Raw genomic sequence first — 25961 nt, 5'->3', positions numbered from 1 at the left:
AGCCTGCCTCTAAATGTAAAAATTAAGTAATACCATAATTGGCTGTTAGGTTGTAGCGTTTCCAATCATTGTAACCACATCCTATCTCTTTTGCATCAGCAAGTTCCTCTGCATGTAGCCTTGGCTTTTGTTTCTACCCACTGTCTTCCTTTATCTTAAGAACAGCTTTTATTTTTTATGACTCATCTCCAGCTATGGAGAGACTATGATATCAGTATTGTCCTAATGCCTTAAAAAAATAATAATAAATTCGGTGCAGCAGGAAGTTTATGGGGGTGATGTGTCACCCTTCATGGTTTAAGAGCATGAGAAACAGTTGTTAAGCGAAACAGATGTCCTTTGTGTGTGAGAGAGCACGTGTGTTTGAATTACTCCAACTGATTCTTGGAAGGATTCAGTCACTGAATTGGCTCTGCACTAAGGAAGGGTGTATGCGAGTTTGCATGTGCAAAAATGCGTGATTGATTCCTGTTTAGTTTAACACGTGCCTGTCGGAGAAAATCCTTTTGCCACAATAATCCTGGGGAATCCATCAGATCTATTTATCTGTCGGTCCGTCCAACCTGGAAGACAATATTAATATATCATGACACTAATTCTTGAGATTAAGTTTTGGTGGTGACAAGCACTAGAGCATTATATAAGTAGCATTGGTCCTAAGCACAGACCACACTCAAAAATAAATATAATTAAACACCCCTGATACTAAGAAAATACTGTTACAAGTATTTTTTGTTATAGGTTAAATTAATATGAATGTGTTATTTTATTAATAGGCCTTACGTTTTTTATATCGTTAAGTCCAGGTTTGACAGGTTTCCACTGGCGCTGTGGTGCTTATGAACTGAATGTAATCAAATATAATTCATTGAGCGCCATCTAAAGTTCAAAAGAAAAACCGCGCAATGATCCGCAGATACACGGTCATGTGACCGAATACGGAAATAAAATTCCGCTGAGTTTGTGTTCACTACGGCAATTAGGAGTTTTGACAGGTTATTTTAAAAGTAAGTGTATTTGTGTCTTCAGTTGTGCAGTTGTTGTAAGACTTGTGGGTGTTGTGGCTTCTGTCACATGGAAATAGAAGTGTAACATCTCGCTGTTACTTATGGAGTTCACCACATCTTAAATAAGATATGGTGCTGTGTTTCCTAATTCATACGGTGTGTCCGGTGAGCACACTGTCCGCTGGCGAGAGCCGGATACTGTACTCGCGTGTATTCGGACCGGAGACCGCAGATGGCCGTGACTTCACACCGGAGCAGAGACGACTGATGCAGAAAGAGAAACTTAACATGGTAACGAGGTGAGATCAGGGCTGTAACCACAGACGTGTCCCCCCAATAATCATATTAGTTGTCAATAAATATGGTTTTCAAGTTTTTAATTGCTCTTTTAAAGGTGCACTCAATAACTTTTGTCTTTGTGTCATCCTGGACTTACACTGACACCTAGCGACTTGGATGCAGCATCATTTAAAATCAATAGTTTTCAGTTTCAGATGTCATTGTAGAAATGTAGTATTCACAGTCAGCCATGATTACTTTAATCAATGAGTGAAAGTGTCAAATAACAGGACGGTTACTGAGATTAAGCGAGTAGTATTCAGCTGGTCATGTGATTCCAATATGGCAGCCCCCATGTGCGGACCCTCTCCATGTAGAATAAAACAGCTTTTATAAGGTTACTGATATGACTGAAGTCTTCATTTTAATGTGAGTTGTTCATGATTTCCTACATATATTGCAAAATTACAATTCATGTCTTTAGGAGATAAACTTTTTTAATGAGGGAAAGATTACTGAGTGCAACTTTAAAATCTTGGGTTAGATGATACAACTTTTACATGTGGTAGAGAACATTTCATGGACTTAGATTAGTGGCTTAATTATTTTCTTGATATTCCTGAAAGACCATACTATAACTCTCATCAAACAGTTAATGCTAAAATGACATTTTATGTCAGAGCCCTTTAAAAAATGACCACAGTAACTGCAGTTCCTGCCAAATTTGCATATTCACATTTTTGTTACAACTGCAAAACCACAATATCCTTCAAAGTGTACAAAACTTTCAATATACATATTTTGTTTTTTCTTTCTTATTTACCTATCTTCTTACTTGCATTGAAGGAGGGAACCGAGCCATATCTGTGGTCCAAAATGTAATAGAGCCTTGGAGTTCTTAGGCTCTTTTCATTTTGGCCAGTAATGAACTACCCAGCAACCATCCAGAACACATCATAGCAACCGCATAGGAAAACCCTGGCAACCACCCTAGCAATGCATAGCAATATACAGGCGAGTTGCATGGGCAAAAATAATGTTTTTCATGACAGTGGTGCTTTATACCATGTTGCAGTTTTTTATTGAAGGAACTATAACTGTAATAACTTTAGTAGTTTGGCAGAAACTATGGTTACACTGGTACATTTTTGTATGTGTGCCCTTATGCATGTGTTTTTATTTTTTGTCTGCTTCTCTGTCTTTCAGGCAGGTGCGGAGTGCTGTGGCTCTGAGCAGAGAGGCCTCTGGTAATCTGTGTGTGGAGGCTGTGCTGGGTGAGGAGGCTGTGGCGCTGGGTGAAGCAGAGAGTGGGGTATTTTCTCTGGGCAATGCAGAGCTGTTTCCAAATCAAAGTGTTGTTTTGTGGCTGGGGGTGCAGTCTCTAGCATTCACTCTCGTCTGCAGACCCCACGAGAATCTTCTGCTTGCAGAGGGAACACTTCGCAATATTGCACGTCACTGTTTAGAGGAACTCCGTCTGCTGGGACCTGGTTCTGAGGTGAGGATTTGCTAGGAGTCACTTCTAAATCAAGCATCACTATTACTATTGTTCATACTTAGTGTTAGGGATTTGAGTTCAGTATTTGCCACGTAACTCGCCACACAGCATTTGTGCTACAGACATGAATGCTACCTCAAACTGTGTGGCTTGTTGAGGAGAGGTGTGATATGTCTTTTTTTTTAAGCAGTCTTATCAGCCGGGTGAATGGGTGAGTCCTTGGCATCAAAAAGTTTGAAAACCCCTGAGACATGTATTAGGTCATTGATTATATCATTAATAAATTCCCAGTAATCTCAGAAAGCTGTAAAATGTTTATTTTTTAATTATACCCTTTCTAATTGTAATTGCTATATGGTTAGGGTCAGAGTTGTTGGCACTCAGTGACCAAGGACACAAGTTGAAAGTAGGCAGGTTGCAAGCAATTGATTATCTGGCACTACACTTCTTGCTTTTCTCTCTGGCTGACTTGGCTGTTATTTTCAGGTGTTGCTGAAAAGTGATCGAGTGGACGCAATGTTGCAGAGACTCCTTCCTCATGGTCAGCTCCTCTTCCTAAACCATCGCTTTGCCCTCAGCTTGGATAAAGAGATATCAAGCTACATGAGCAAATGAGAGAGCCTGTGTATTGGTATAATTACATTGGAAAGTGTTTGCCACATATTTTGAGTAATAAAATAAAAACTGTCTGTTAAATCCAAGATGCTCTGATATAGATTACGGAAATCACTTCTCCTCAGAAGGTGCAATGCACACTGCTGCAGTTGTTTGGAAAGTAGAATATAACACCCACAAAATGTATTGTTAACTGGTTGTTCTCTATGAGGAACTCTGATTCCACTTTGACATTAGATTAGATGGGAAAGTGTGATCCCACACACACAAAAAAGCATTGCAGCTTTTAATATCCAGGACAATGATTCTGAAGACATAAAGAGCCCATTCAAGATGAATGCTGAACTTATTTGGACCTTTCCACATTTAAGAGAGGGCATCTCTGTTGTGTGGCGTGTGCCAGAGACCTTGTTTTTTCTTCCCTTTACAGCTATTTTATTTGCACGTGTGTTGTACAGCCTGCCATCTTGTGTTATCTGCCCATTAACACTGTGATACCTCCCAGCAGAATGATTTGTGAGTACCTGGGTAACTTGTCATAACTGATCATTTTATAACTTTGTGCATTGAGTTTCTTGTTAATGTAAGGCTGAATTTATATTAAATCTGACTGGATGTTTTGAAATAAAACCGCTGGGTTTATATTTATTTAGCTCTCCGCTAGAGGGCAGTGTTGCATTTTATTGTTTGCTCTATATTGTGTTTCTGTGAAGTGCACAGCATTTAGAATAATCCTCTAACACTTTCATCTAAAATAATTCAACAGATCACAGCAGTGTGCCTGCCAACAGATTTGAGATGGCTGATTGACAAGGCCTTATGAAGCTTTCATATCTAGGCCAACAGAGCGATCACGCAATTCCAGAAAATCCATATTTAGACTCCGTTTTCTCTAACAATGACAGTTTACCTCTGTCACCATGCTGCACTTGAAATGAATGGAGGGTGAGGATGAAGTCCACTTATTGTAATTGTGAGGCCAGCAAGTGTAACTCACAAGTATTGTGGTTCAGTATGTTGACTGGTAAGTGCGAATAGTTTCTCGTTCAAGAGTTTCTCTTGTCATCTGCCTTACAGACTGTGTGTTGGTTGGTATTCTGCCTGCATCTATTAAGACAAAAGCCCTGTTATGACTATATTTCCATAGTTGTGAAGAGCTGTTCAGTGACACACAATCTGAATAGACCTTCAGCACATTAACATAGCAACAAAGTGACATATTACTAAAGTGTATGCAGTCAGATATAACTGAAATCTATCACAGCGTTTACATCACATACTTTTATATCAATAAATTTTTTCCTTTCAATAACAGCCTCTTTACAAAGCCTGCCTCACATTGTGACAGACAGTATCAAAACAATCAGTGCTGAAATGTTAAGATGAGAGATCCTGTTCAATATACGATCCCAGTAGGCCCCAGCACACTCACAGAGAAGTTCTTCTTCGTTCTTCACTCAGAGCCAAAAAGAAGTTCAAAACTGCTGAGCAACTACAAAACATTTATACACCGGCCACACCACTGTGGGAGATGTTTAAAGGAGCATTTCAATATAAGGACAAACAAGACTACATGTATTATCAACGACTTCATGCCTCATTCAATGAGTACAATTCACAAGCGATCAGTAAAAGCTGCTTTTTTTTAATCACTCGATGATTATTTAAAGTAATATATATGCAGAAGAAAACGTAATCTGTCTTGTTTACATTCTGAATTCATGGTGTTAATGCGCATGATATGCACTGATTACACTGTTGCAAATGATGACACTGACACTACTGCAAAGATGGGTATATAAAATAGGAATAATGGGCAGATACAAACAAAAGAATAATGATAGAGGCATATCTTACTTTGGGCAGATGTATGAATGACTTTTCACTGCAGATGGCACATAAGTGAGGTATCTTATCAAACAACAAAGTGAATGTACACTTAGTATTTGAGTAGATTTGATTCGTTTTGTAGACAAATTAAACCAAAAAAATCGCATGACTTGGTCTTGGAAAATGTCTCTACGCGAACGATCGTACAAGATGTAGGTACATTTGCACCAGCTCTCTAATAATGTCACACTGGTGTGTTCATGTTGACTGATCTTAACTGAATGAATGGGAACCAGTGCCTTGTATCACAAAAAAGATGAACAAATTCTGGATTCCAGGATTGGTTTTAATTTGACAAAACTGACCAAATCCAATCAGGCTTCATTAGGGTTAAATGGTATCAAGACGCTCGTTACCAACTTCGTCAATTCAGTGTTTGCCCCCGAGGTTATGTATTCACGTACGCGTTCACATGAACGCAGCAAACAGCTAATGGAGTGCGAGACAGCGCGAGTCACATCTCGCGAGAGAGTCAGCGAGATTTACTTCTCTGCTGAAGATGTTTATGAAAATTATAAGAAATTATAAGAAATTAAACACAGTTATTACACAGCACAAGAGGACGTTACAAAAATATGATCAATCAAATCACACAACACGAATGATGATTGTGAAATCATGAATAATTATAATACATTCACACAGCACAGATGATCACTAGTAAATGAAAGAATTTAAAGGCATTTACACAGCAAGAAGAAACATTGCTGCTGCTAGAGCATGAAAAAATCTGAATGTGATGAAAATATTAAAATAGATAATATATCGAGGTGAAAGTAACTTTATATAGGTCCACACAACAAGAACATTAACGTTTGTCATTTTAAAAGTTTAATATCTTGATTGAAATGTAACAAATTGAAATTAAAATCTTTAGTATTATTACACATATTTGGTGTATAGTGTGCTTTTATTGAACTTCAAGTGAAATACTGAATGCCAGCAAATCCTAATAAGGGGTTTTTGTGGCGTTCACACTTTTCTGATATATCTACAGTATATTGTATATTTTAAAGTCATTCGATCATTATTGATATTGTATTAATATCTTACTTGAAATTATATAGTTATTTTAGGTTTATTTATTCATACATATTTTATGGCCAGTGTGGAAAAATTATTGGGAAAAAATGAAAGTGCCTAAACAAATGCAAGTCTACCAAAAATATATTTCTTGCAATAAATAATGATCATAAATACCCAGATAGCAAACCCGCATAGAATCAACGTAGAACCAATGTCGCGGCATCGAAGTGACGTTGATTCCGCATCTTTTTGCTCGTCGAAGTCACGTTGAACCTACGTCGTTCATGTTATTGAAAACTAACATAAAATCGATCTCATTGGTTTGCTTACCTGACGTTGAAACGATGTTGATTTCAGTTGGATGAAACGACGTTATAAAATCAACATATTTTCTACTTTTGTTTTTAAAATCCCAAATATTAAAATAAACAAATCAGCCTATGTATTTACTCTTTTATTAAACACACAGCACATTCAGGTATTCATTGTTTTATTTATACAAAATATACATTTACAATTACAAAATCCTTTGGAGTTCTTTTGGAGTAACAGCCAACTACAGAAAAATGCCTTTGCATTTGCAAATGGATTTATAATAACAAATTACAGGTTAATTTAAAGGTAGTGTCAATTTGACAGATTTTAAAAGTTAGCTCATCCATAAAATGTAAATGCTGTCATCATATACACACCCTCATGTTGTTCTGAACCTTAGACATTTTTATTCTGTGAAACACATAAGGAGATAATTATGAACATTAGAGACTGACATTCTCAGTCATCATTTTCATTCATTGCATCTTTCTTTTCTATTTAAGTGAGTGGTTGATTGAAATTCAATATGGCAATATCTTCTTTTGTGTTTCACAAAATAATAACATACAGGTTTGAAACATACGGAGCCCCATAAGAGGACAAAGTGACACAATCACTTTTGGTGCGAAAAATATCAATATTTAAAAAATAAATACATTTTCAGCTCAAATTATGGTTACTCCAGGGATGCTTGTGCATTAGAGGCTGGAAATGTCTCGCCCCTTACTGAAACGGAAAGTATAATTGGTTAGCAAATATCCAATCATGTCTGAAATTAACATTCTGATTGGTGGATCAGCTTAGTCGTGCTGTCTGTCTTGCCAGTGCCATCAGTTGCGCTCCCGCTTCCCGCAGCTCCGTGCACGTTTAGAGGGAATCTGTACACGTGAAAAAAACAAAAGAACACACACACACACACACACACACACACACACAATTCACTCAACAGTGCTGCGGCATCCCGTTAATAGATTACAAAATTTCCGCGTCAAAAGCCTATTCGTTGTTCTGGCGGCCATACATATCATCACTTATTTTAGGTGGGCATACACAAAATCATAAGAAAGATAGCTGGGCATATAGCATATGCCTGCATATGCCCTAGACTACACTACTGTTTTTAACTCTAAATCATCACTTCCGGTCAGCAGCAGTATGCGCATGTGATGTAATCGCGTTAGCGTGTTCAAGCAAGAACTGACGCATGTGCGACACGCGGAAGAGCAGCGCTGTTTACAGCTGAGTAGAAGGAACGATGTACAGAAGCTTAGTTGGTTTTGGTTTAGATCTGTATTTATCTGTTTGTTTACTCACAATGGTGCATTTGTGTGCTCATCCTGGATGTCTCAACTGAGTGAAAAACGTGAGATTACTCCCGTAACATGCCAATGCGAATTCGTCACACGAGAGACGTGTACGCAGCGCTCTTGTGAATGCGTATACGGCTGCTGACTGAAAGCGATGGTTTAGAGTAAAAAAGTACTTAAATATTGATATTTTATAGCAACAAAAGCAAGCGTGCCACTTTAGAAGACATTAATTTAACTGCTGGAGTCATATGAATGAAGTTTATGCTGACTATCTGTGATTTTTGGAGCTTCAAAAGCCTGATCACCATCCACTTGTATTTTAAGGACCTACTGAGCTGAGATATTTTTCTTCAAATGTGTTCTGCTGAAGAAAGAAAGACATACACACCTGGGATATCATGAGGATGAGTAAATAATGAGAGAATTTTCATTTTTTTGGGAGAACTTTCCCTTTAAGTTAAGCAAACCCTTAGTGACGATATGCTTGCAATTATATCTAAAGGTTTTCTTGAAGGGTTAGTTCACCCAAAACATTTAAATTCTCTCATCATTTACTCACCCTCATGTCTTCCCAGATGTGTATGACTTTCTTTTATCGCAGAACACAAAGGAAGATTTTTAGAAGAATATTTCAGCTCTGTAGGACCATACAATGCAAGTGAAAGGTGACCAAATCTTTGAAGCTCCAAAAAGCAATCCAATCAGTTTTGGGTGAGAACAGACCAAAATGTAACTCCTTTTTCATTATAAATCACATCAGCAGCCTCCTTGGCGATCATGATTTCAAGTTCAATTACACTTCCTAGTGCCATCTAGCATTCTGTGCGTGCATCAAGCACTAAATCAAACCAAATCACTTTTATTGCCACACAACCATATGCACAAGTGCAACAGTCTTGGGTGCAGTTCCGAGCAACATAGCAGTCACGACAGTGATAAGACATATACCAATTTACAATAAACATCAGATTTACACAACACAATTTACATATCTAATATACACATAATTACACAACACAATAATAATATATAATGTACAGTATACAATACACACAATATAGAACACACATACACAAAATATATAGAATACACATACAATACAAATAGTATATAAAGTATATATAAAATATAGAGTAGGTTGTATTGTACTGTATTGACTGTTGGTTGATAGTCAGTTGCCAGTGTGTTATTAAGAGAGTATATAATTTATGACAGTCCGGTGTGAGATAATAAGATTAATAAAGTGCAGTGCTGATGTATGTTGATTGTGAGAGATGAAGAGTTCAAAAGTCTGATTGCTTGGGGATAGAAGCTGTCATGAAGTCGGCTGGTGCGGGTCCTGATGCTGCGATACCGCCTGCCTGATAGTAGCAGTGAGAACAGCCCATAGCTCGGGTGGCTGGAGTCTCTGATGATCCTCTGAGCTTTTTTCACACACTGCCTGGTATATATGTCCTGGAGGGAGGGAAGTTCACCTCTGATGATGTGTCTGGCAGTTCGCACCACCCTTTGCAGGGCTTTGTGGTTGTGGGCGGTGCTATTGCCCTACCAGGCAGTGATGCAGCCAGTCAGGATGCTCTCTACAGTGCTGGTGTAGAACCGTATGAGGATGTGGTGGTTCATTCCAAACTTCCTCAGCTGTCTCAGGAAGAAGAGGCGCTGGTGAGCCTTCTTCACAACGGCCTCAGTGTGGATGGACCATGATGTGGACACAGAGGAACTTGAAGCTGCTGACTCTGATGGTGATGGGGCTGTGTTCTCTGTCTTTTCTCCTGAAGTCCACCACAAGCTCCTTGGTCTTGCTGACGTTGAGGAAGAGGTTGTGCTCCTGACACCAGCGTGTCAGAGTGTGCACCTCCTCTCTGTAGGCTGTTTCATCATTGTCAGTGATCAGACCTACCACCGTCGTATCATCAGCAAACTTAATGATGGCATTGGAGCTGTGTGTTGCCACACAGTCATGTGTGTACAGGGAATAAAGGAGTGGGCTGAGAACACAGCCCTGCGGGACTCCAGTGTTGAGGGTCAGTGATGAGGAGATGTTGCTGCCCATTCTAACCACCTGGTGTCTGCTTCACAGGAAGTCCAGGATCCAGCTGCACAGCGAGCTGTTTAAGCCCAGAGTTTCTCATCAAGCTTGGAGGGCACTATGGTGTTGAATGCTGAGCTGTAGTCTACAAACAGCATTCTCACATAAATGTTCCTTTTTTCCAGGTTGGAGAGAGCAGTGTGTAGTGTAAATGCAATGGCATCATCAGTGGAGCGGTTGTTGCGGTATGCAAACTGCAATGGGTCCAGTGAGGGAGGCAGCACAGAGCAGATGTAATCTCTGATTAGCCTCTCAAAGAAGTTGCTGATTTGCTGATGATGGGGGTCAGAACAACAGGACGCCAGACCTTTAAGCAAGTGATTTTGGATTGCTTTGGTACAGGCACAATGGTGGACGTTATGAAGCATGTGGGGACTACAGACAAGGAGAGAGAAAGGTTGAAAATGTCTGTAAAAACACCAGCCAGTTGGTTCGCGCACGCTCTGATGACGCGGCCCGGAATGCCGTCTGGACCCACGGCTTTACGGATATTCACCCGTCGGAAGGATCGGGTTACATCCGCTACAGAGACAGAGAGCGAACTAACCTCTGTAGCTTCGGCCGTGAGAGCTCTCTCCACGAGGGAGGTGTTATTTCCCTCGAAACGAGCATAACAGTTATTTAGCTCATCCAGGAGAGAGGCAGCGGTGTTCACAGTGGAGTTTTTATTCCTTTTGTAGTCCGTGATGTTATTAATTCCCTGCCACATGCTTCTAGAGTCGGTGGTGTTGAACTGTCCTTCAATCTTGTCCCTGTACTGCCGTTTGGCTGCTCTGGTAGTTTTGCGGCGGGCATAACTGGCTTGTTTAGGCTCCTCTGCATTCCCGGAATTAAAAGTGGAGGTCTGTGCATTAAGTGCCACGCGAACATCGCTATTAACCCATGGTTTCTGGTTAGGGTAGATCCGTATTGTTTTGGTCGGAACAACGTCCTCTATGCACTTTCTGATGAAACACGTTACGCTATCAGTGTAAACCTCAATGTCGTTATCAGAGGCGGACCGGAACATCTCCCAGTCCGCGTGATCAAAGCAGTCTTGTAGCGTAGAATCTGATTGGTCAGACCAGCACTGGATCATTCTGAGGGTGGGTGCTTCCTGTTTCAGTTTCTGCCTGTAAGCAGGCAGAAGGAGAACTTTCGCTCTGTCCGCTCGGTGCACAGAGATCCCGCGGGTTCGATGGCTGAATCTGGAATCTCCGCAGACATCCAAGTTTCTGTAAGGCAGATAATGCTGCAGTCCCTCGTCTCTCATTGGAAAGAGATCCGCGCTCTCAGCTCGCAGAGCTTGTTGTCCAGAGACTGAAAATTTGCCAGTAGAATACTGGGTAGCGGGGGTCGATTTGTGCGACATCTTACTCTGATGAGAACCCCAGCTCTATTTCCCCTTTTCCTTCTGCGTTTCCGCGGCCGGGCAGCCCAGACAAAGGGCTCCGCTGGCGTGTTTGTAAATAGCATTCCTCGGCATTGAGGAATTGGAAGTCCGGTTTTTGGTGTGCAATTGCAGAACCAATGTCCAAAAGTGTTTGTCTATAATATACAATAAGGCAGACAACATCCAAGACAAAAAAACATAAGAACTGTAAACAAAACAAACACATGTTGTGTCGGAGCTCGCAACACAGCAGCCATACTCGGCGCCATCTTGAGTCCAATCGGAGGAACACCGTAGGAAGTGTAATCGAGCTAGAAAGAATTATTGTGCCTAGAGACTGCAATGGCAGGATGTACAGTGAAAAGGAGTTATATTTTGGTCTGTTCTCACCCAAAACCAATTAGATCTGAAGACATTGATTAAACTACTGGAGTCAAATGGATTACTTTTATACTGCCTTTATATGCTTTTCGGAACTTCAAAGGTCTGGCCACCATTCACTTGTATGAAAAGCAGTGTTAGGACCTCTGTTTTTCTACTTATACGTGCTTCCCCTGGGAGATATAATCAGGAAATTATGGAATAAGTTTCCACTGTTATGCCGATGATACCCAACTTTATATTTCTTGTAAACCCAATGAAAATTCACAATTCTCCAAATTAGCAGAGTATATCAATTAAATCAAAGATTGGATAGCCAGAAATTTCCTTCTACTCAATTCTGACAAAACAGTAATGATTGGACCAAAAACCTCTAAAAACAAGCCACTAAAATATAATTTGACTCTCGATGAATGTACTGTTACGTCATCTTCTACAGCGAAGAAATTAAGTGTTATATTTGATACTAATCTGTCCTTTGAAAATCAAATTTCCAATGTTTGTTGAACAGCATTCTTTCACCTCAGAATTATTGCTAAGTTATGACACATGCTCCCTGTTGCTGATGCCGAAAAACTAATTCATGTATTCATGACCTCAAGACTAGATTATTGTAATGCATTACTGGGAGGATGTCCAGCAAGATCAATAAATAAACTTCAGTTGGTTCAAAACGCAGCAGACAGAATGCTGACTAGAACCAAGAAATATGATCATATTAGCCCCATTTTATTGTCATTACATTGGCTACCTGTTAAATTTCGTTTTTATTTTAAAATTCTGTTAACTACATACAAAGCTTTGAATAGTCTAGCTCCACAGTACTTAAGTGACCTTCTGTCACACTATATTCCATCACATTCATTACGATCACAAAATTCTGGCTTGTTAATAATTCCAAGAATATCAAAATCCACAAAAGGAGGTAGATCCTTTTCATACTTGGCTCCTAAACTGTGGAATAGTCTCCCTAACACTGTTCGGGATGCAGACACACTCACTCAGTTTAAGTCTAGACTAAAGACTCATCTATTTAGCCAGGCATACACCTAATTTATCCTTCAACTCACAATTAGGCTGCTTTAGTTAGGTTTGCCAGAACCAGAAACATCTATCATGATCCATAAATCTGCATAAATTTGAATGGCATCTACGCTAATATTATTCTATTTGTTTCCATGTCTCACCTTTGGGATTCATATCCCAGTGCTAGCCAGACATCACTTCAGCCTTTTACGATGGACTTCAGTGGATGAACTGATGCCAAATCCAACCATAAGACATTGGATACTTCATATGCCACTGCCTGATCCTTGGACTTTTAGGATGGACCCCACCAAACCTCACTGAAATGACCTGCAGGTTGAACCGCAATGCACCTCACCTGCATCACCTTTGTCTATTGATGGACTACACTCTTGAAATGGAATACATAGACTATTAATTAATTGCCAACAAAACCCTTCATCAGCTAACTAACAAGGACAATGCATCTATGTGAACTTCTGCAGTTAATCCAGGATGGACTTCAAAGACATTAGTCATTCACCTTACAGTTCATAAAATGTTTTTTTTTTAAACACTGACCCTTAACACTTAGTTTACTAATTTTAAACTATGACTTGCACTACACATAATTAAGTAATATTGGCATTATATTCATGATGTTAGCCAGAGGGGAACTGGCCCCCACAGTGAGCCTGGTTTCTCCCAAGGTTATTTTTCTCCATTAACCAACATCTTATGGAGTTTTGTGTTCCATGCCACAGTCGCCTTCGGCTTGCTCACTGGGGTTATAAATACAATTATTATTTAATGATTTATTTTTATACACAATTAACAATCATATTTAATCAAACTACACAATGATCACTCTAAGACTTTATAGATATTACAGTTTCATTTTCTGTTAATGCATGATTTTCTGTAAAGCTGCTTTGAAACGATGTGTATTGTGAAAAGCTCTATTCAAATAAAATGACTTGACTATGGACCTACAGAGCTGATATATTCTTCTGAAAATGTTTGTTTGTGTTCTGCAAAAGAATGAAAGTCATACACATCTGGGATGGAATGAGGGTGAGAAAATTATGAGAGAATTTTCATTTTTGGGTGAAATATCCCTTTAACTTAAGGGATTCTCTGCAACTGGATCAAGTTCTTTGCTCTTGCAGTTCAAGATATATTTGCATACATCTAATTTTGAAGAGAGCTTGCAAGTAGACATCCATCCATATAAAAGCAGAAAAAAGTCTTATGCAGTGCAGGTAGGACTGGAATAGACGTCTGTCCAGGTTGACACAGGTTAAAGCATCTGTAAGTTCTTGGTCTTCAACTGGGGCTCACAGAAAAACAGAAGACCTGCAATAATAAAAAACAAACAAACAATGCAATTCAAATATTGCCATATTACCCACTTCAGTATCAAATCTTATCTGGTCACAGGAGTATTTCCAATACCATAAAAACTCTTATGATGCCTTTAAAACCCTATTAAGTTTTTTGTATCCTGGGCGATACAGCATTTGAGAGGCTGAAGTGAGGAGCAGTGAGTAAGTTGGCCAAAGTTCCGTGAAAATGATTGAAATAGAGTCCCTGCAAATACTGAGGTCATGTGACTTTGTATTAAAACTCTGGCATCAATTCACAATCTTAATTTAAAGTAACATAGCAGCATTGTGATAAATCCACTGATCTCACGCCAAATGTTCCTACCTTTTACATGTTGTTTTAATGAAAAATAGGCTACATGCAGCAAAATTGTCAATAAAAGTAGTATGTTGAAGAAATTTTTTTTAAATGTTTAAAAAATGTAATATGTTAGAAAATAGCAATATATTAATTTGTTTTCATAAATTAATTTATGAGGTATTTTTATGTTCTTGCCCTTTTAGGGGTTAATGATCAGCAGGCTTACTAAATATTTTATAAGTACTTTTTTTTTCTGGAGTAATTAATGTGCATCAGTAAGTGTACAGGCAACATTTATTTCCATTGACATCTGTTTTTTTGGTCAGCACCATGTAAGCTTGCAAAGGTGTAAAATTGTGATCAATGATGAGAAAGCCTTTACCACTGAGTGATGTGCTGTGATGTGGCTCTGTTGAGGAGTTCCTCCCTAAAGGTAAAAGAAAAGGCATCAATCACAGTGAAACTGCATTTCAGCAGTGAGCCATTCCATAATAAACTCAAGTCTTATGAATGTAAATTCTAGAATTATAAAGAAATAACAGGTTAATCTATTTTAACTCCAACCTACAGTATGTCAAACATTATCTTGAGATATTTGGCATTACAATACAATACTTAAATAGAAAACCACTGTCTTCTGTTATTTGCACCTCTTTGGGGTTGACTTACTGTGAGGGCAATCCCTCAACAAAAAAACAACATAAAAAAAATAAATTAAAAAAATAAAAAACAGCTGAAAAGTTTCAACAATGCAAACAATTTTATTGTCTAAAAACTATTTCCTTCTAAAGCAAATGAAACAGGAGTAAGGCACCGGACATCTCTCTCAAATAGAGAAATACGTACAAGAGACATTATTAAGCAGTATTATTAACAGTCCTACTACTAATCATAATCATAAAACCATCATATTTCATCCTTTTGGTTAAACACACAAGACACCAACTGTTTCCCAGCACAGTGTTTTAGGTACAGCAGATGACAATGTATTTAAATGTATGTTATATTGTTGTGAGGCACACAATTGTAATATTATAAAGATAACTTGAGACTTCTACATTTGCCATGGTCATTTGGACCTCTATGAACATTAGTGCAAAAAAAATAAAAAATAAAAAAAATAAATAAAAAAAATACCACAAGGTTTGTCCCTAAAATTTAAATACAGTCTTATAGAAAGTAATAACAGTTTTTATGCAACCCTCTAATGAGGACAGTATGACCAGGAGTCCCAGCAGTTGATGGTGGACTGGATGGATTTTCTCTGTTAAGTTAAAATTTGTATGACGCGGTGCCTTTAATTAGGAAAACTGCACTCAAATTAAATTTGGTACCCTGTGTTGTTCCTAATAAAATTAAGTTGTGCCAACATAAATGTTGAGAGCTCCTTTCTGTCCCTGTATTACCAATGTATGTAAATAACAAGTTGAGTATAAAGAAAAAACTAATACAAAATTATAAACAAAGAACAATTATTTATTTTAACTTTGTTAAATAAACGAAAAAGAAAATAAAATACTATCTTTTAGAATAAACAAATTTAAAATAATAAGACTCCCTCCTATTATATCCCAGGAGAAAGATGAATAAATTATTCAGTTCAAAAGAATCAAATGAGCAAAATGACTCAGTTCAAAAGAATCAAATGAGCAAAATCACTCAGGTATTAAAACAGTACTAATCCCAAATTATTGAACTCAATAATCATCAAATTAAATGCATAATAAGTAAATGTTCACTCTCTGATTAATTACTCAGTGTCCTTAAACCAAGCGCTTGGGTTTATGTTGGGGCCTGTACTCGTTGTACATTAGAGTAATCGGATGCAATGAAATAGTAACAGTTTGCCACACACAGTCAAGGGACATCAGTGCAGTCACCAGATACAATAAAATTGTCCTTTCTTTTCCAGCAGCTCGCGGATACACATCCGTTCTATACATAACCTTTGCACGCTCTATTCTCCCCTCCCACTACTGCATTTGTTTGGGGCCTCTAACACTCCTGTTTGGCTGATTACAACATGTCAGTTATCCCAAAATGAACAGCCTATCGGTTAACATTTGAAACACGTCAGAAACACATTAAATATGACATTCCAATTTTAACGTATGCACATACAATATTGAAATACATGAACATTTTACAATGAAGTAAACATATCAAAATATTAAGTGGGTTACACTTATATCTATTCACCTTGTGCATTATGAATCAGTATGGTGTGCGTGGAACCACTGAAGGCTCTCATGCGCATCATAGAACATTCGCGAGTGAAAGACAGAGAAATAAATGAACTAAAATTAAAGTTTAGAAAATATGAGTGAAATTGATCATGTTGAAGTTGACCATCTACAACAACTGAAATAAGTCCAACATGGTGAATTATCTAAATTGGAAAACTGGGCAGTGCGCAAATAGGGCATTTAATTACAAAATGACCAAGTGGGAATGTTTTTAAAACACTGAGGGATAAAACAATTCAAATCTAAAGTGATATTCAGTGATAGACTGACAAAACATTGTGTAAAATTATGAATAAAAGTACATTTATTCTTACTTTTTCTAGCGACGCATCCACTGATGGTTGGCCCGACGTAGATTCAAAAATGTGCATGCGCAAAACTCAGATTTCTCCAATTTCAACATAGAACAAACGTTATAATTTCGACCAAATTGGTCGGCGTTACATGTTGATGAATCAGCTTCATTCTGACGTTGAATATATGTTCTATTTTAGACCTAACAATGTTCTGATGTACCGACCAAATAGTGAATATTGATTCAATATTGAAAATTGATCGACGACTGATCCTGACCCTTACAACTAAAAATAGCCGTTGAATCGACGTTTCCTTGCTCTCTGGTTAGCTTATTTTGTAAATTTCTAAAATTGTCTCATTGAAGTGCACTTTAAATTGCAGTGAGAGATACTGGGGGGAGTGACTGTCACTTTGCTCACATCTGATTGGTCCAGAATCTGGATGAGATCTCTGATCAGGACCATAACCTGCCCCGGAGCAGGTTAGCAGATTAGCGTATGTTACTATGGCGCGGAACCCCGATGAAAGCCTATCTACTTTACTGGTACCGCAAATTCAGAGCTCGCTTAAAGTAGGTTTACATTTATCTGGCTAGCTGCTTAATCTTGCTTTGTGACATAGGCCACATATGTTGGCCTTAAGGATGGCAGAGCTACAGGTCACACCTACCAATGACCTGGACCAATGGATGTAAGGTGTTTAGCAGCCGGTCAGAAGTTTTCTCGAAAGTTTGCGCTGGTGAGCTGTTACGAACCACCAAAATAAATCCCAAAAAACTTATTTTTGGCCAGATTTTGTTCTAAATTACGTCACACATGTTCTTTTATTTCATACGAAGTTTGTAGGGACCTTTATTGGACTGGGGAGGAAGTTTTGAGTTCTAAAAGTTCTGAATCTATATTATCAAAAGATCTTAGAAATTTGCATTCATTATGATACAACCCCTGTAATTTCAACAACTTCCCAACTCTTTTCTGAAAGTGTAAGTGTTCCATGATTCATAACGGAAGCCTGCTTTCGATTTCTGGTCTCTAGTGTTTGACTCTCATTTGCATAAATTTTAGCGGATAATTTGATCTTTAGCTTATTAAATTTATAAAAATTGCCAAATAAAAAACACTGTGGCTCAATAATGCTGCTACTTTAGCAGTGGCGAATTCTCAGGGCCAGCAAAGCCTTCTCTGCTGGCCTAACATGCCAAATTTATAAATATTTTTCATCCTTTCATTCTCAATCACCTTTTTGCCTATGCATTTTTAATAAATTTCCACTCTTAATTAATCTACAAATAAATAGAGAAAAACGAAAAGTGTATCAGTCAGAATCTATTCCTTGATGCTTACAAGCAAAGTGTGACAACTGTTTCACAAATCGCATGTCCGAAGCAGCATGTGAGTCTGAGCTCCACCCCATCAGGCCTTCAGAATTTCTTCAGAATCCCTCAACAGTGCAAATGAATGAGCAACTAAAGTCAGATTCATCAGCCAATCAGATTGATTTATTTGTTCTTGGTGGGTGTGATCTTTACGACATGTCCCGGTCGAGGCCTTCAAGCTGGCCTTGAGTGACGCAATCACGCTTTAAGTGATGTACGCAATTTGAAAGTGAAGAGCGCGAGATCTTACTGACGAGTCGGCTGTCATCACTGCTGGTATTGCTGTTGAGAAAGAGATCCTTATGGATTTAAAAACACAAGATGCTCTGCATGACCGTGTGATTGCTTAATTTATTAAACAGGAAAGGAGGACTGATTTTCACTTCAAGCAAATTGGTAAGTGCTTTTTGCATTTTTATAGTAACATCAAGAGTTTCCTAAGTGTAAATTAGGCTGCTTGAACATTCAGTGTCAGATCAAGTTTTGAAAAGTAGTGCTGCGTTCCATTCAACTCGGAAAGTCGGATTTTACAACTTCCCACTAGGAAAAGTGCAATGGAATGCATCTTTAAGTACTTCGAATTTTATGACAGCCAACAACTGCACAAATTGAGTCTTAACTCATTTTTACTTCAACTAACATTTAAAATAGTCATCTGGATCGCTTGTTTCAGAAGTTTCTTATGGAGACCTAAATTAGGATCATCATGGCGCCACCCTGTGGTTGGGCAGGAAAACGTTGGATAACTGAAAAAACACTGTTTGAACCTTTAGAAATTACCTTTGAATTGGTAAACGCACTGGTTGTGTCCCCATTTAGGTCTACAGAACTATTGTATTAAAGCATTACATTCAAAAGTACAGTACTTTTGAGTATGCTGTAGATGGAGAGTATGAGCATGCTTAAAAGTGTGCTGTTCTGATGTTAGAGGTGGTAAAGTGTTCAGATATTCTAGACTTCTCAGGTATGTTTGTGTTTATTATGACATATAAGTATGCTAAAACTCTCGGGTCACAACCTAACAACAGAACTTGCTCTTACTTTTTCTAATGCATCTGGTTTAAGAGTATACTAATATATTTTAGGAAAAACTAGCAGACTGTGCCTTTAAAAGTATAAATATTATGGCTGATAGTCTGCACAGATCAATCAAAGCCTCAGACATTTTTAGTATAGGACAATGCTGACAGTGTGGATACACCACCCAGTTTCAAGATGTCACTTTTCTATTAGGCCATTGTGAAGAATAAATAATAGTGTTTAGAACTGTTCACAGACACAGATGAGTCCTTGACCTGCATTAAATTGTACTGTGTGAGTTCTATTTAAAAAAGTGTTTAGTTCAGAGCTGGGTTTAATCAGGACACTAGCTTTAAGAGAAGTCACGAAATTTAGGAGGGTAAGTTGACAAATGTTCAGAAAAAAGGTCACTATTTATAATAAATGTCCAACAAAGCTAATGCTAACAAGATGCAATATGATTGTTATTGTTTTAGCTATTTTGAAGCAATGTAAAAAAAATTAAGATGCATAAATTTGATGTGACGCTGATATTACTTTTTAACAGAAGCCATATAATTTGAACTGGAACATGGTTTACACTGGCCACTAAGAAAAAAACAAACAAACAAACCCAGAGAGGGGATGTTACCTGCTCATTTCAGAAGACCACCAGATGTCACTGAATTTCATATATAAATTATTTCATTTGGGAGGTATGCGTGTATTATTACTATATCGATTTGCACTATGGTTCTTGTCACAAACAAATCAGAGTTATTAATGTCAAAACAGTAAATGCAAGTAGGAGACAATTTATTTTTATGGTTACTCTTTTATTGTTCAAACTTCCTCAAACTACACAAAATATTTTATACATCATCCACACCAACACATTCATCACAAGAGCTAGTTTTAAAAGCTTTGAAATGTATGGGAGCAAAACACAAATGCAATTATTGCAGAAATCATAGAGCATTTCTTGGAGCATTTGGATCCACTTCAGCTGTTAAATCTGTTTTTCAGCTGTCTGATGATTCTGTCCAATGCAAGGTCCAGTTGAACATGTGTTCTTGCGTTACCATGGCGGGAACAAACCACAGTACTCAAGGGGACGATAGAGTTACCTTCAAACGTCTGTCCCATCAAACTGGATGTGTCATTCAGGTAAGTTGCTATAAATATACTGACTTACACTTACTTGCTCAGCAATATTCTCTTCGAACTTTGGATATTCAGAAAGCATACACTGCATTTAGCAGAATTATTTTTTTACTTCCTATCATAGATTTTCCCTTGAAATCAGTCTTTTATTATGACGAGGTAAAAGAGAGTGCCAGTAGTAATAACTTTGCTACAGTTAAAGCTGAGAATCGGCACAAACTGAACCACAATTTAAACGTAATTACTTGAGGCTTTCATCAAAACCTGGGAAAGAAAAATTCCCTAATTTAGGCAATGTGGTGGCCAAGTGATCACATCTGCGGTCACGTACTTGCGTAGAGTATGTTTCGGCCTTTAAGCCCTGGGTATATTTCCATTTTGACGCAAACTCTCAGCATCTGCGTACAGTTGAACGCGAGTCTGTCAAAGTATACTCAATATGACTGAGCGCGCATTCACAGCAGTTTGGGGTATATGCACTACAACTGTTATGAGACACCAGACTTTCTCTTTAGGAATTTAGGCCCATAAAGATGTCTTTATATTCCTTCAGTCTCGAGTTCCCTATCTGTCACTCACTCGATGTTGTGTCGATGTAGTGACACTAGGGGTCACTCTTGGGAGCCCGAGACACCTCTGGTCTTTGATAACAGGCCAATAAAAATTGGCGAGTGGTATTTGCATGCCACTCCCCCGGACATACAGGTATAAAAGGAGCTGGTATACAACCACTCATTCAGATTTTCTCTTCGGAGCCGAACGGTCATGCTCACTGAGCTGAATTCCCACGACTGTTCATTCACCTCTGCTGGATCTGACGGCGCATTTCAGCGGCTTCTCCCTCCTCTGCACTGGTGCACTGCAGAGAATGCCCCTGGGCGCTTTGGCAGAAATAAGAGTATATTTCTCTAAAAGAGTATATTTCTCTAAAAGAGCGGCACACACGGAACGTCTTTTTAAAGATGCCTTTCCGACTGTGTGTTATTCCTGGTTGCGCTCGTTATCTCTCGCCTTCTGACGGTCACAATCACTGTCTTTCGTGTCTGGGCACTGCTAACGCGGAGACAGCGTTCATGGATGTCCATGGCAACGATGCAGTTGCGGCTTGCCTTCATAAGAAAGCAAGCCACCCCAGAGGCTCCCCGCCTCGGTCCTTTTACCCACGGGTATGAGGCCAGCGCGGCTAGCACTGGGGGCAATTTGGGGACCCCAATGGGATCGCCTCCACCGGGTATCCCCCCGCGGACCTCCCATTCCCCAGCACGCTCGTCTCCCCTGATCGGGCTTCTGGATGAGTCCACCGGCTCATCTCACGGCGAGTTCGACCTCTTATTCGGAGCCCGCGAAAGTGATGAGCTCTCGAGCGCAGCATTGGAGAGCGGGCTCGTCCAGTCAGACGCGGAAGCCTCAGCTGGGCTCCTCCCTTCGGGGACGATTGCCCAGTCACAGGCTGACACGGAGATGACAACATACTTTCCCGGGCAGCCGCGAGCGTTGGCTAGAGTGGAACCCTTCGCTCTTCCCTGAACCCTCACGGCTCGATGATTGGTTCCTGGGATCGCGGTGCCACTCAAAGCCACGCCACGCCCCCATTCCTTTCTTCCCGGAAGTGCATGAAGAGCTGACAAGGTCGTGGGAGGCACTTTTTTACTGCCCGGTCCCAATCTTTTCAGCTTCCCTGCCCTCACTACCCTCGATGGTGGGGCAGCCAAGGGCTATTCGGCAATCCCCCGGTGGATAAAGGTGCAACCTGGTCGAGATGGGTGAGGCCGACAGGACACGATTCCTTGCTGCCCCCATCTCCCAGGCTGGTCTATTCGGTGACACTGTCAAGGACTTTGCCCAGCAGTTCTCGACGGTGGAGCAGTAGATGGAGGCTATCAGGCATATCCTGCCCTGGCACGGCTCAAGATCCCGCACCCCATCTGCTCGTCGCCAAGGGCGTCCCCCTGCGGTGACTGCACCGGCTGCACCGCAGCCCGCCCCTTCGGCCCGGCCCCGTCGTGGAGCCCACCGCAGGAAGCAGACGCCACCTGTCTCGCGGCCACCCAGAACCCGTGAAAGGCTTCAAAGTGCCCTTGAGACAGGCGACCCAGGGACGACAAAACCCGCTGCTCTGGAGCTGGTAAGCAGACCTCTCCATCTTTTTGTTACCTTTGCATTTAATTGAGCTGCATTCCCAAGTGGCTGCAGTACTCAAGAATTCAGCAAGAGTGGTTTCCTTGTTCCCTGGGTCACGTATCTGGTATGGATAGCCGTCATCATGACCACCGTCCACCACTCTATTTGGCAGGCTTGGCGCTCCAGCGGCGGTCTCCTGCCCCTGAGCGCCCAGCTGTGGCACAAATCCACCCGATTCAGTTCGCCAGGCATCCGCCCAGGTTCAGCGGTGTCCACTTCACCTTGGTGAAGGATGAAAATGCTGCTACCTTGCGCGGAGATCACTACCCTCCTACGGAAGGGCACGATAGAACCTGTCCCTCCGGCTGAGATGAAGAAGGGGTTTTACAGCCCCTACTTCATCGTACCTGTGAGTACTGAACCGGGCTTTACACAGACTCCCGTTCAAGATGCGGATGCAAAAACGCATTCTGGCGAGCATCCGACATCAAGATTGGTTCGTGGTGGTAGACCTGAAGGATGCGTACTTCCATGTCTCGATCCTTCCTTGACACAGACACTTCCTGTGGTTTGCATTCGAGGGTCAGGCATATCAGTACAAGGTCCTCCCTTTCGGCCTGTCCCTGTCTCCTCGCATCTTCACGAAGGACGCAGAGGCAGCCCTTGCCCCGCTAAGGGAGGTGTGCATTCACATTCTCAACTATCTCGATGACTGGCTAATCTTAGCTCACTCTCGGGACATGTTGTGCGCACACAGGGACTTGGTGCTCTCACACCTCAGCCGACTAGGGCTTTGGGTCATCTGGGAAAAGAGCAAGCTCCTCCCGGTTCAGAGCATCTCTTTCCTCGGTTTGGAGTTGGACTCAGTCTCTTTGACAGCGGTGTTGGTCTGTTTGAAGGCATTCAAACAGAAAACAGCGGTTGCACTGAAACTTTTTCAGAGGCTCCTGGGGCATATGGCATCCTCAGCGGTGGCCACCCCGCTCGGGTTGATGCATATGAGATCGCTTCAGCAATGGCTTCAGACTCGAGTCCCGAGATGGGCATGGCACCGTGGGACACATCACGTGGTCATCATGCCAGTCTATCACCGTCTTTTCAGCCCTTGGACCAACCTCTCGTTTCTACGGGCAGGTGTTCCCCTAGAACTGGTCTCCAGGTGCGTCGTGGTCATGACGGATGCCTTCAAAACAGGCTGGGGCACTGTTTGCAACGGGCACACAGCCGTCGGCTTGTGGACGGGCCCGCGACTGCATTGGCACATCAACTGCCTTGAGTTGTTGGCAATTCTGCTCGCCCTGCGGAGGTTTCGGCTGTTGATTCAGGGCAAGCACGTGTTAGTTCAGACAGACAACATGGCAATGGTAGCATATATCAACCGCCAAGGTGGTCTGCGCTCTTGTTGTATGTCACAACTCGCCCGCCGTCTCCTCCTCTGGAGTCAGCAGCACTTCGAGTCGCTGCGAGCCACTCACATCCCGGGCAACCTCAACACTACAGCGGACGCGCTGTCATGACAGGTTACCCTCAGGGGAGAGTGGAGACTCCACCCTCAGGTGGTCCAGCTGATTTGGAGTCGATTCGGACAGGCACAGGTGCACCTGTTCGCCTTCCAAGAATCCTCCCCACTGCCCGCTCTGGTATGCCCTGACTGAGGTCCCCCTCGGCATAAACGCGCTGGCACACAGCTGGCCCCCTGGCATGTGCAAATATGCATTTCCCCCAGTGAGCCTACTTGCACAGACCCTGTGCAAGGTCAGGGAGGACGAGGAGCAGGTCATCCTGGTAGCAGGTCCTCGGACCTCATGCTCCTCACGACAGCCCCCCCTTTGCAAGGTTCTACAACCTCCGGGTGGAACCGGTTTCGTTCCGTGTAGTGGCATGCAATACAAGCAGATAAGCCCGGGATAGCCGGCTGGGTGTATCTCTTGCACATAATGCCTTCCACCTCCTTTTGAGCTGAAGATGTGCGCCATTAATTCCCAGTAGTGTACAAGTTTTGTTCCCTGGTTGACTTCCTCCGAGCCCTGTGGCAGTCGAGTGAGTGACAGATAGGGAACGTCATGGTTACTTGTGTAATCTCCGTTCCCTGATGGAGGGAACGAGACGTTGTGAATGGCCGGACCTTATATCGGCTCCTCAGCATAAAACCTGAATGAGTGGTTGCATACCAGCTCCTTTTATACCTGTATGTCCGGTGGAGTGGCATGCAAATACCACTCGCCAATTTTCATTGGCCTTTTATCAAAGACCAGAGGTGTCTCGGGCTCCCAGGAGTGACCCCTAGTGTCACTACATGGACACAACGTCTCGTTCCCTCCATCAGGGAATGGAGGTTACACAAGTTACCATGACGTTATACAAATGCAGGTATCTCCAGACCTCCTCACACATGCGCTCTTGATTTGCACATCCACTGCTGTTGCTTTTACCTTCATCTCCTGATGTTTAACAGCAATTACATCTTCTTTGTGCTTCTTGTGAGAGCAGTGGCTCAGATGTGTGTATTGCCTCCTTGTGGACCCACTAATTAGTGCAAATAACTCCAGGCGCATGCGTGCGGTTAGAAAAATCGGGCTGCACGCGTTTAGTGCTTGCGCACTCTGCTAATGACGAGATTTGCATCACGCATCCTGTATGTGGACGCTCAGCGTTCGCATCTGAGTGAAGCATACTTTGGGCTTAAAACCGCATTCTTTCACTTCTTTGAATGGATGTGACGTAAAAGGCTCAATGCGTCCTATTTTTTGTAAACATTTAAGTAGTAATTACATTAATATATTACTAACCCTAAACTTAAGCATAAACCTAACTATAACAGTACTAGGACCAAAACAGCATTTTATTTACGTACTTGTTTGCAAATGTAGGTTAGCACTTTCATATTAGCACCTGCTGGTAGATTGTGAAACTACATCCTGTGATGGCAAAACACATCTAATCATTTATCTATTGAACGCCATTCAAAAGTGTGTAAAATAAAATATTTTCCAATAAAGATTTAAATCGCAATTATTTCTTACACTATAGTACAGTTTTTCCCAGTGAAATTGTTTTTGAAGGCCTCTTAAAACCAAGAAATGGACTTATATTTTTCCTCATCTGTTGCCATTGATGAGTGATCGCTTAGATGACACCCAATCCTGGAATTGAACTCCCTTAAGCAAAGGTGGCAGACTTTTGATCGCCTACTACCATTGAAATGAATGGGGATGCTAACGCATAGCTTCTCCAGGTATTTGAGAGCTCATTGATCTCACAAGCCAGAGATAAAAGGGATGTGACA

At 40.9% G+C, this 25961-nt stretch overlaps 1 protein-coding gene across 1 annotated transcript; it reads left to right on the top strand.

The window, feature by feature from the left end:
- Window positions 1-911: 911 nt before the first annotated feature.
- LOC127412084 (AP-5 complex subunit sigma-1-like) lies at window positions 912-4031 on the top strand. The gene is made up of 3 exons (XM_051648134.1): window positions 912-1306; window positions 2493-2784; window positions 3271-4031. Exons 1-3 carry the CDS (start codon window positions 1137-1139, stop codon window positions 3397-3399), a joined length of 591 nt encoding a protein of 196 aa, XP_051504094.1. The 5' UTR covers window positions 912-1136; the 3' UTR covers window positions 3400-4031.
- The last annotated feature ends 21930 nt before the right edge of the window (window positions 4032-25961 follow it).

This window comes from Myxocyprinus asiaticus, chromosome 21 (genome assembly GCF_019703515.2).
Source record: "Myxocyprinus asiaticus isolate MX2 ecotype Aquarium Trade chromosome 21, UBuf_Myxa_2, whole genome shotgun sequence".
Classification (NCBI taxonomy): domain Eukaryota; kingdom Metazoa; phylum Chordata; class Actinopteri; order Cypriniformes; family Catostomidae; genus Myxocyprinus; species Myxocyprinus asiaticus.
The sequence above is the reverse complement of the archived record's forward strand: the minus strand, read 5'-3'. Positions and strand labels throughout refer to the sequence as shown.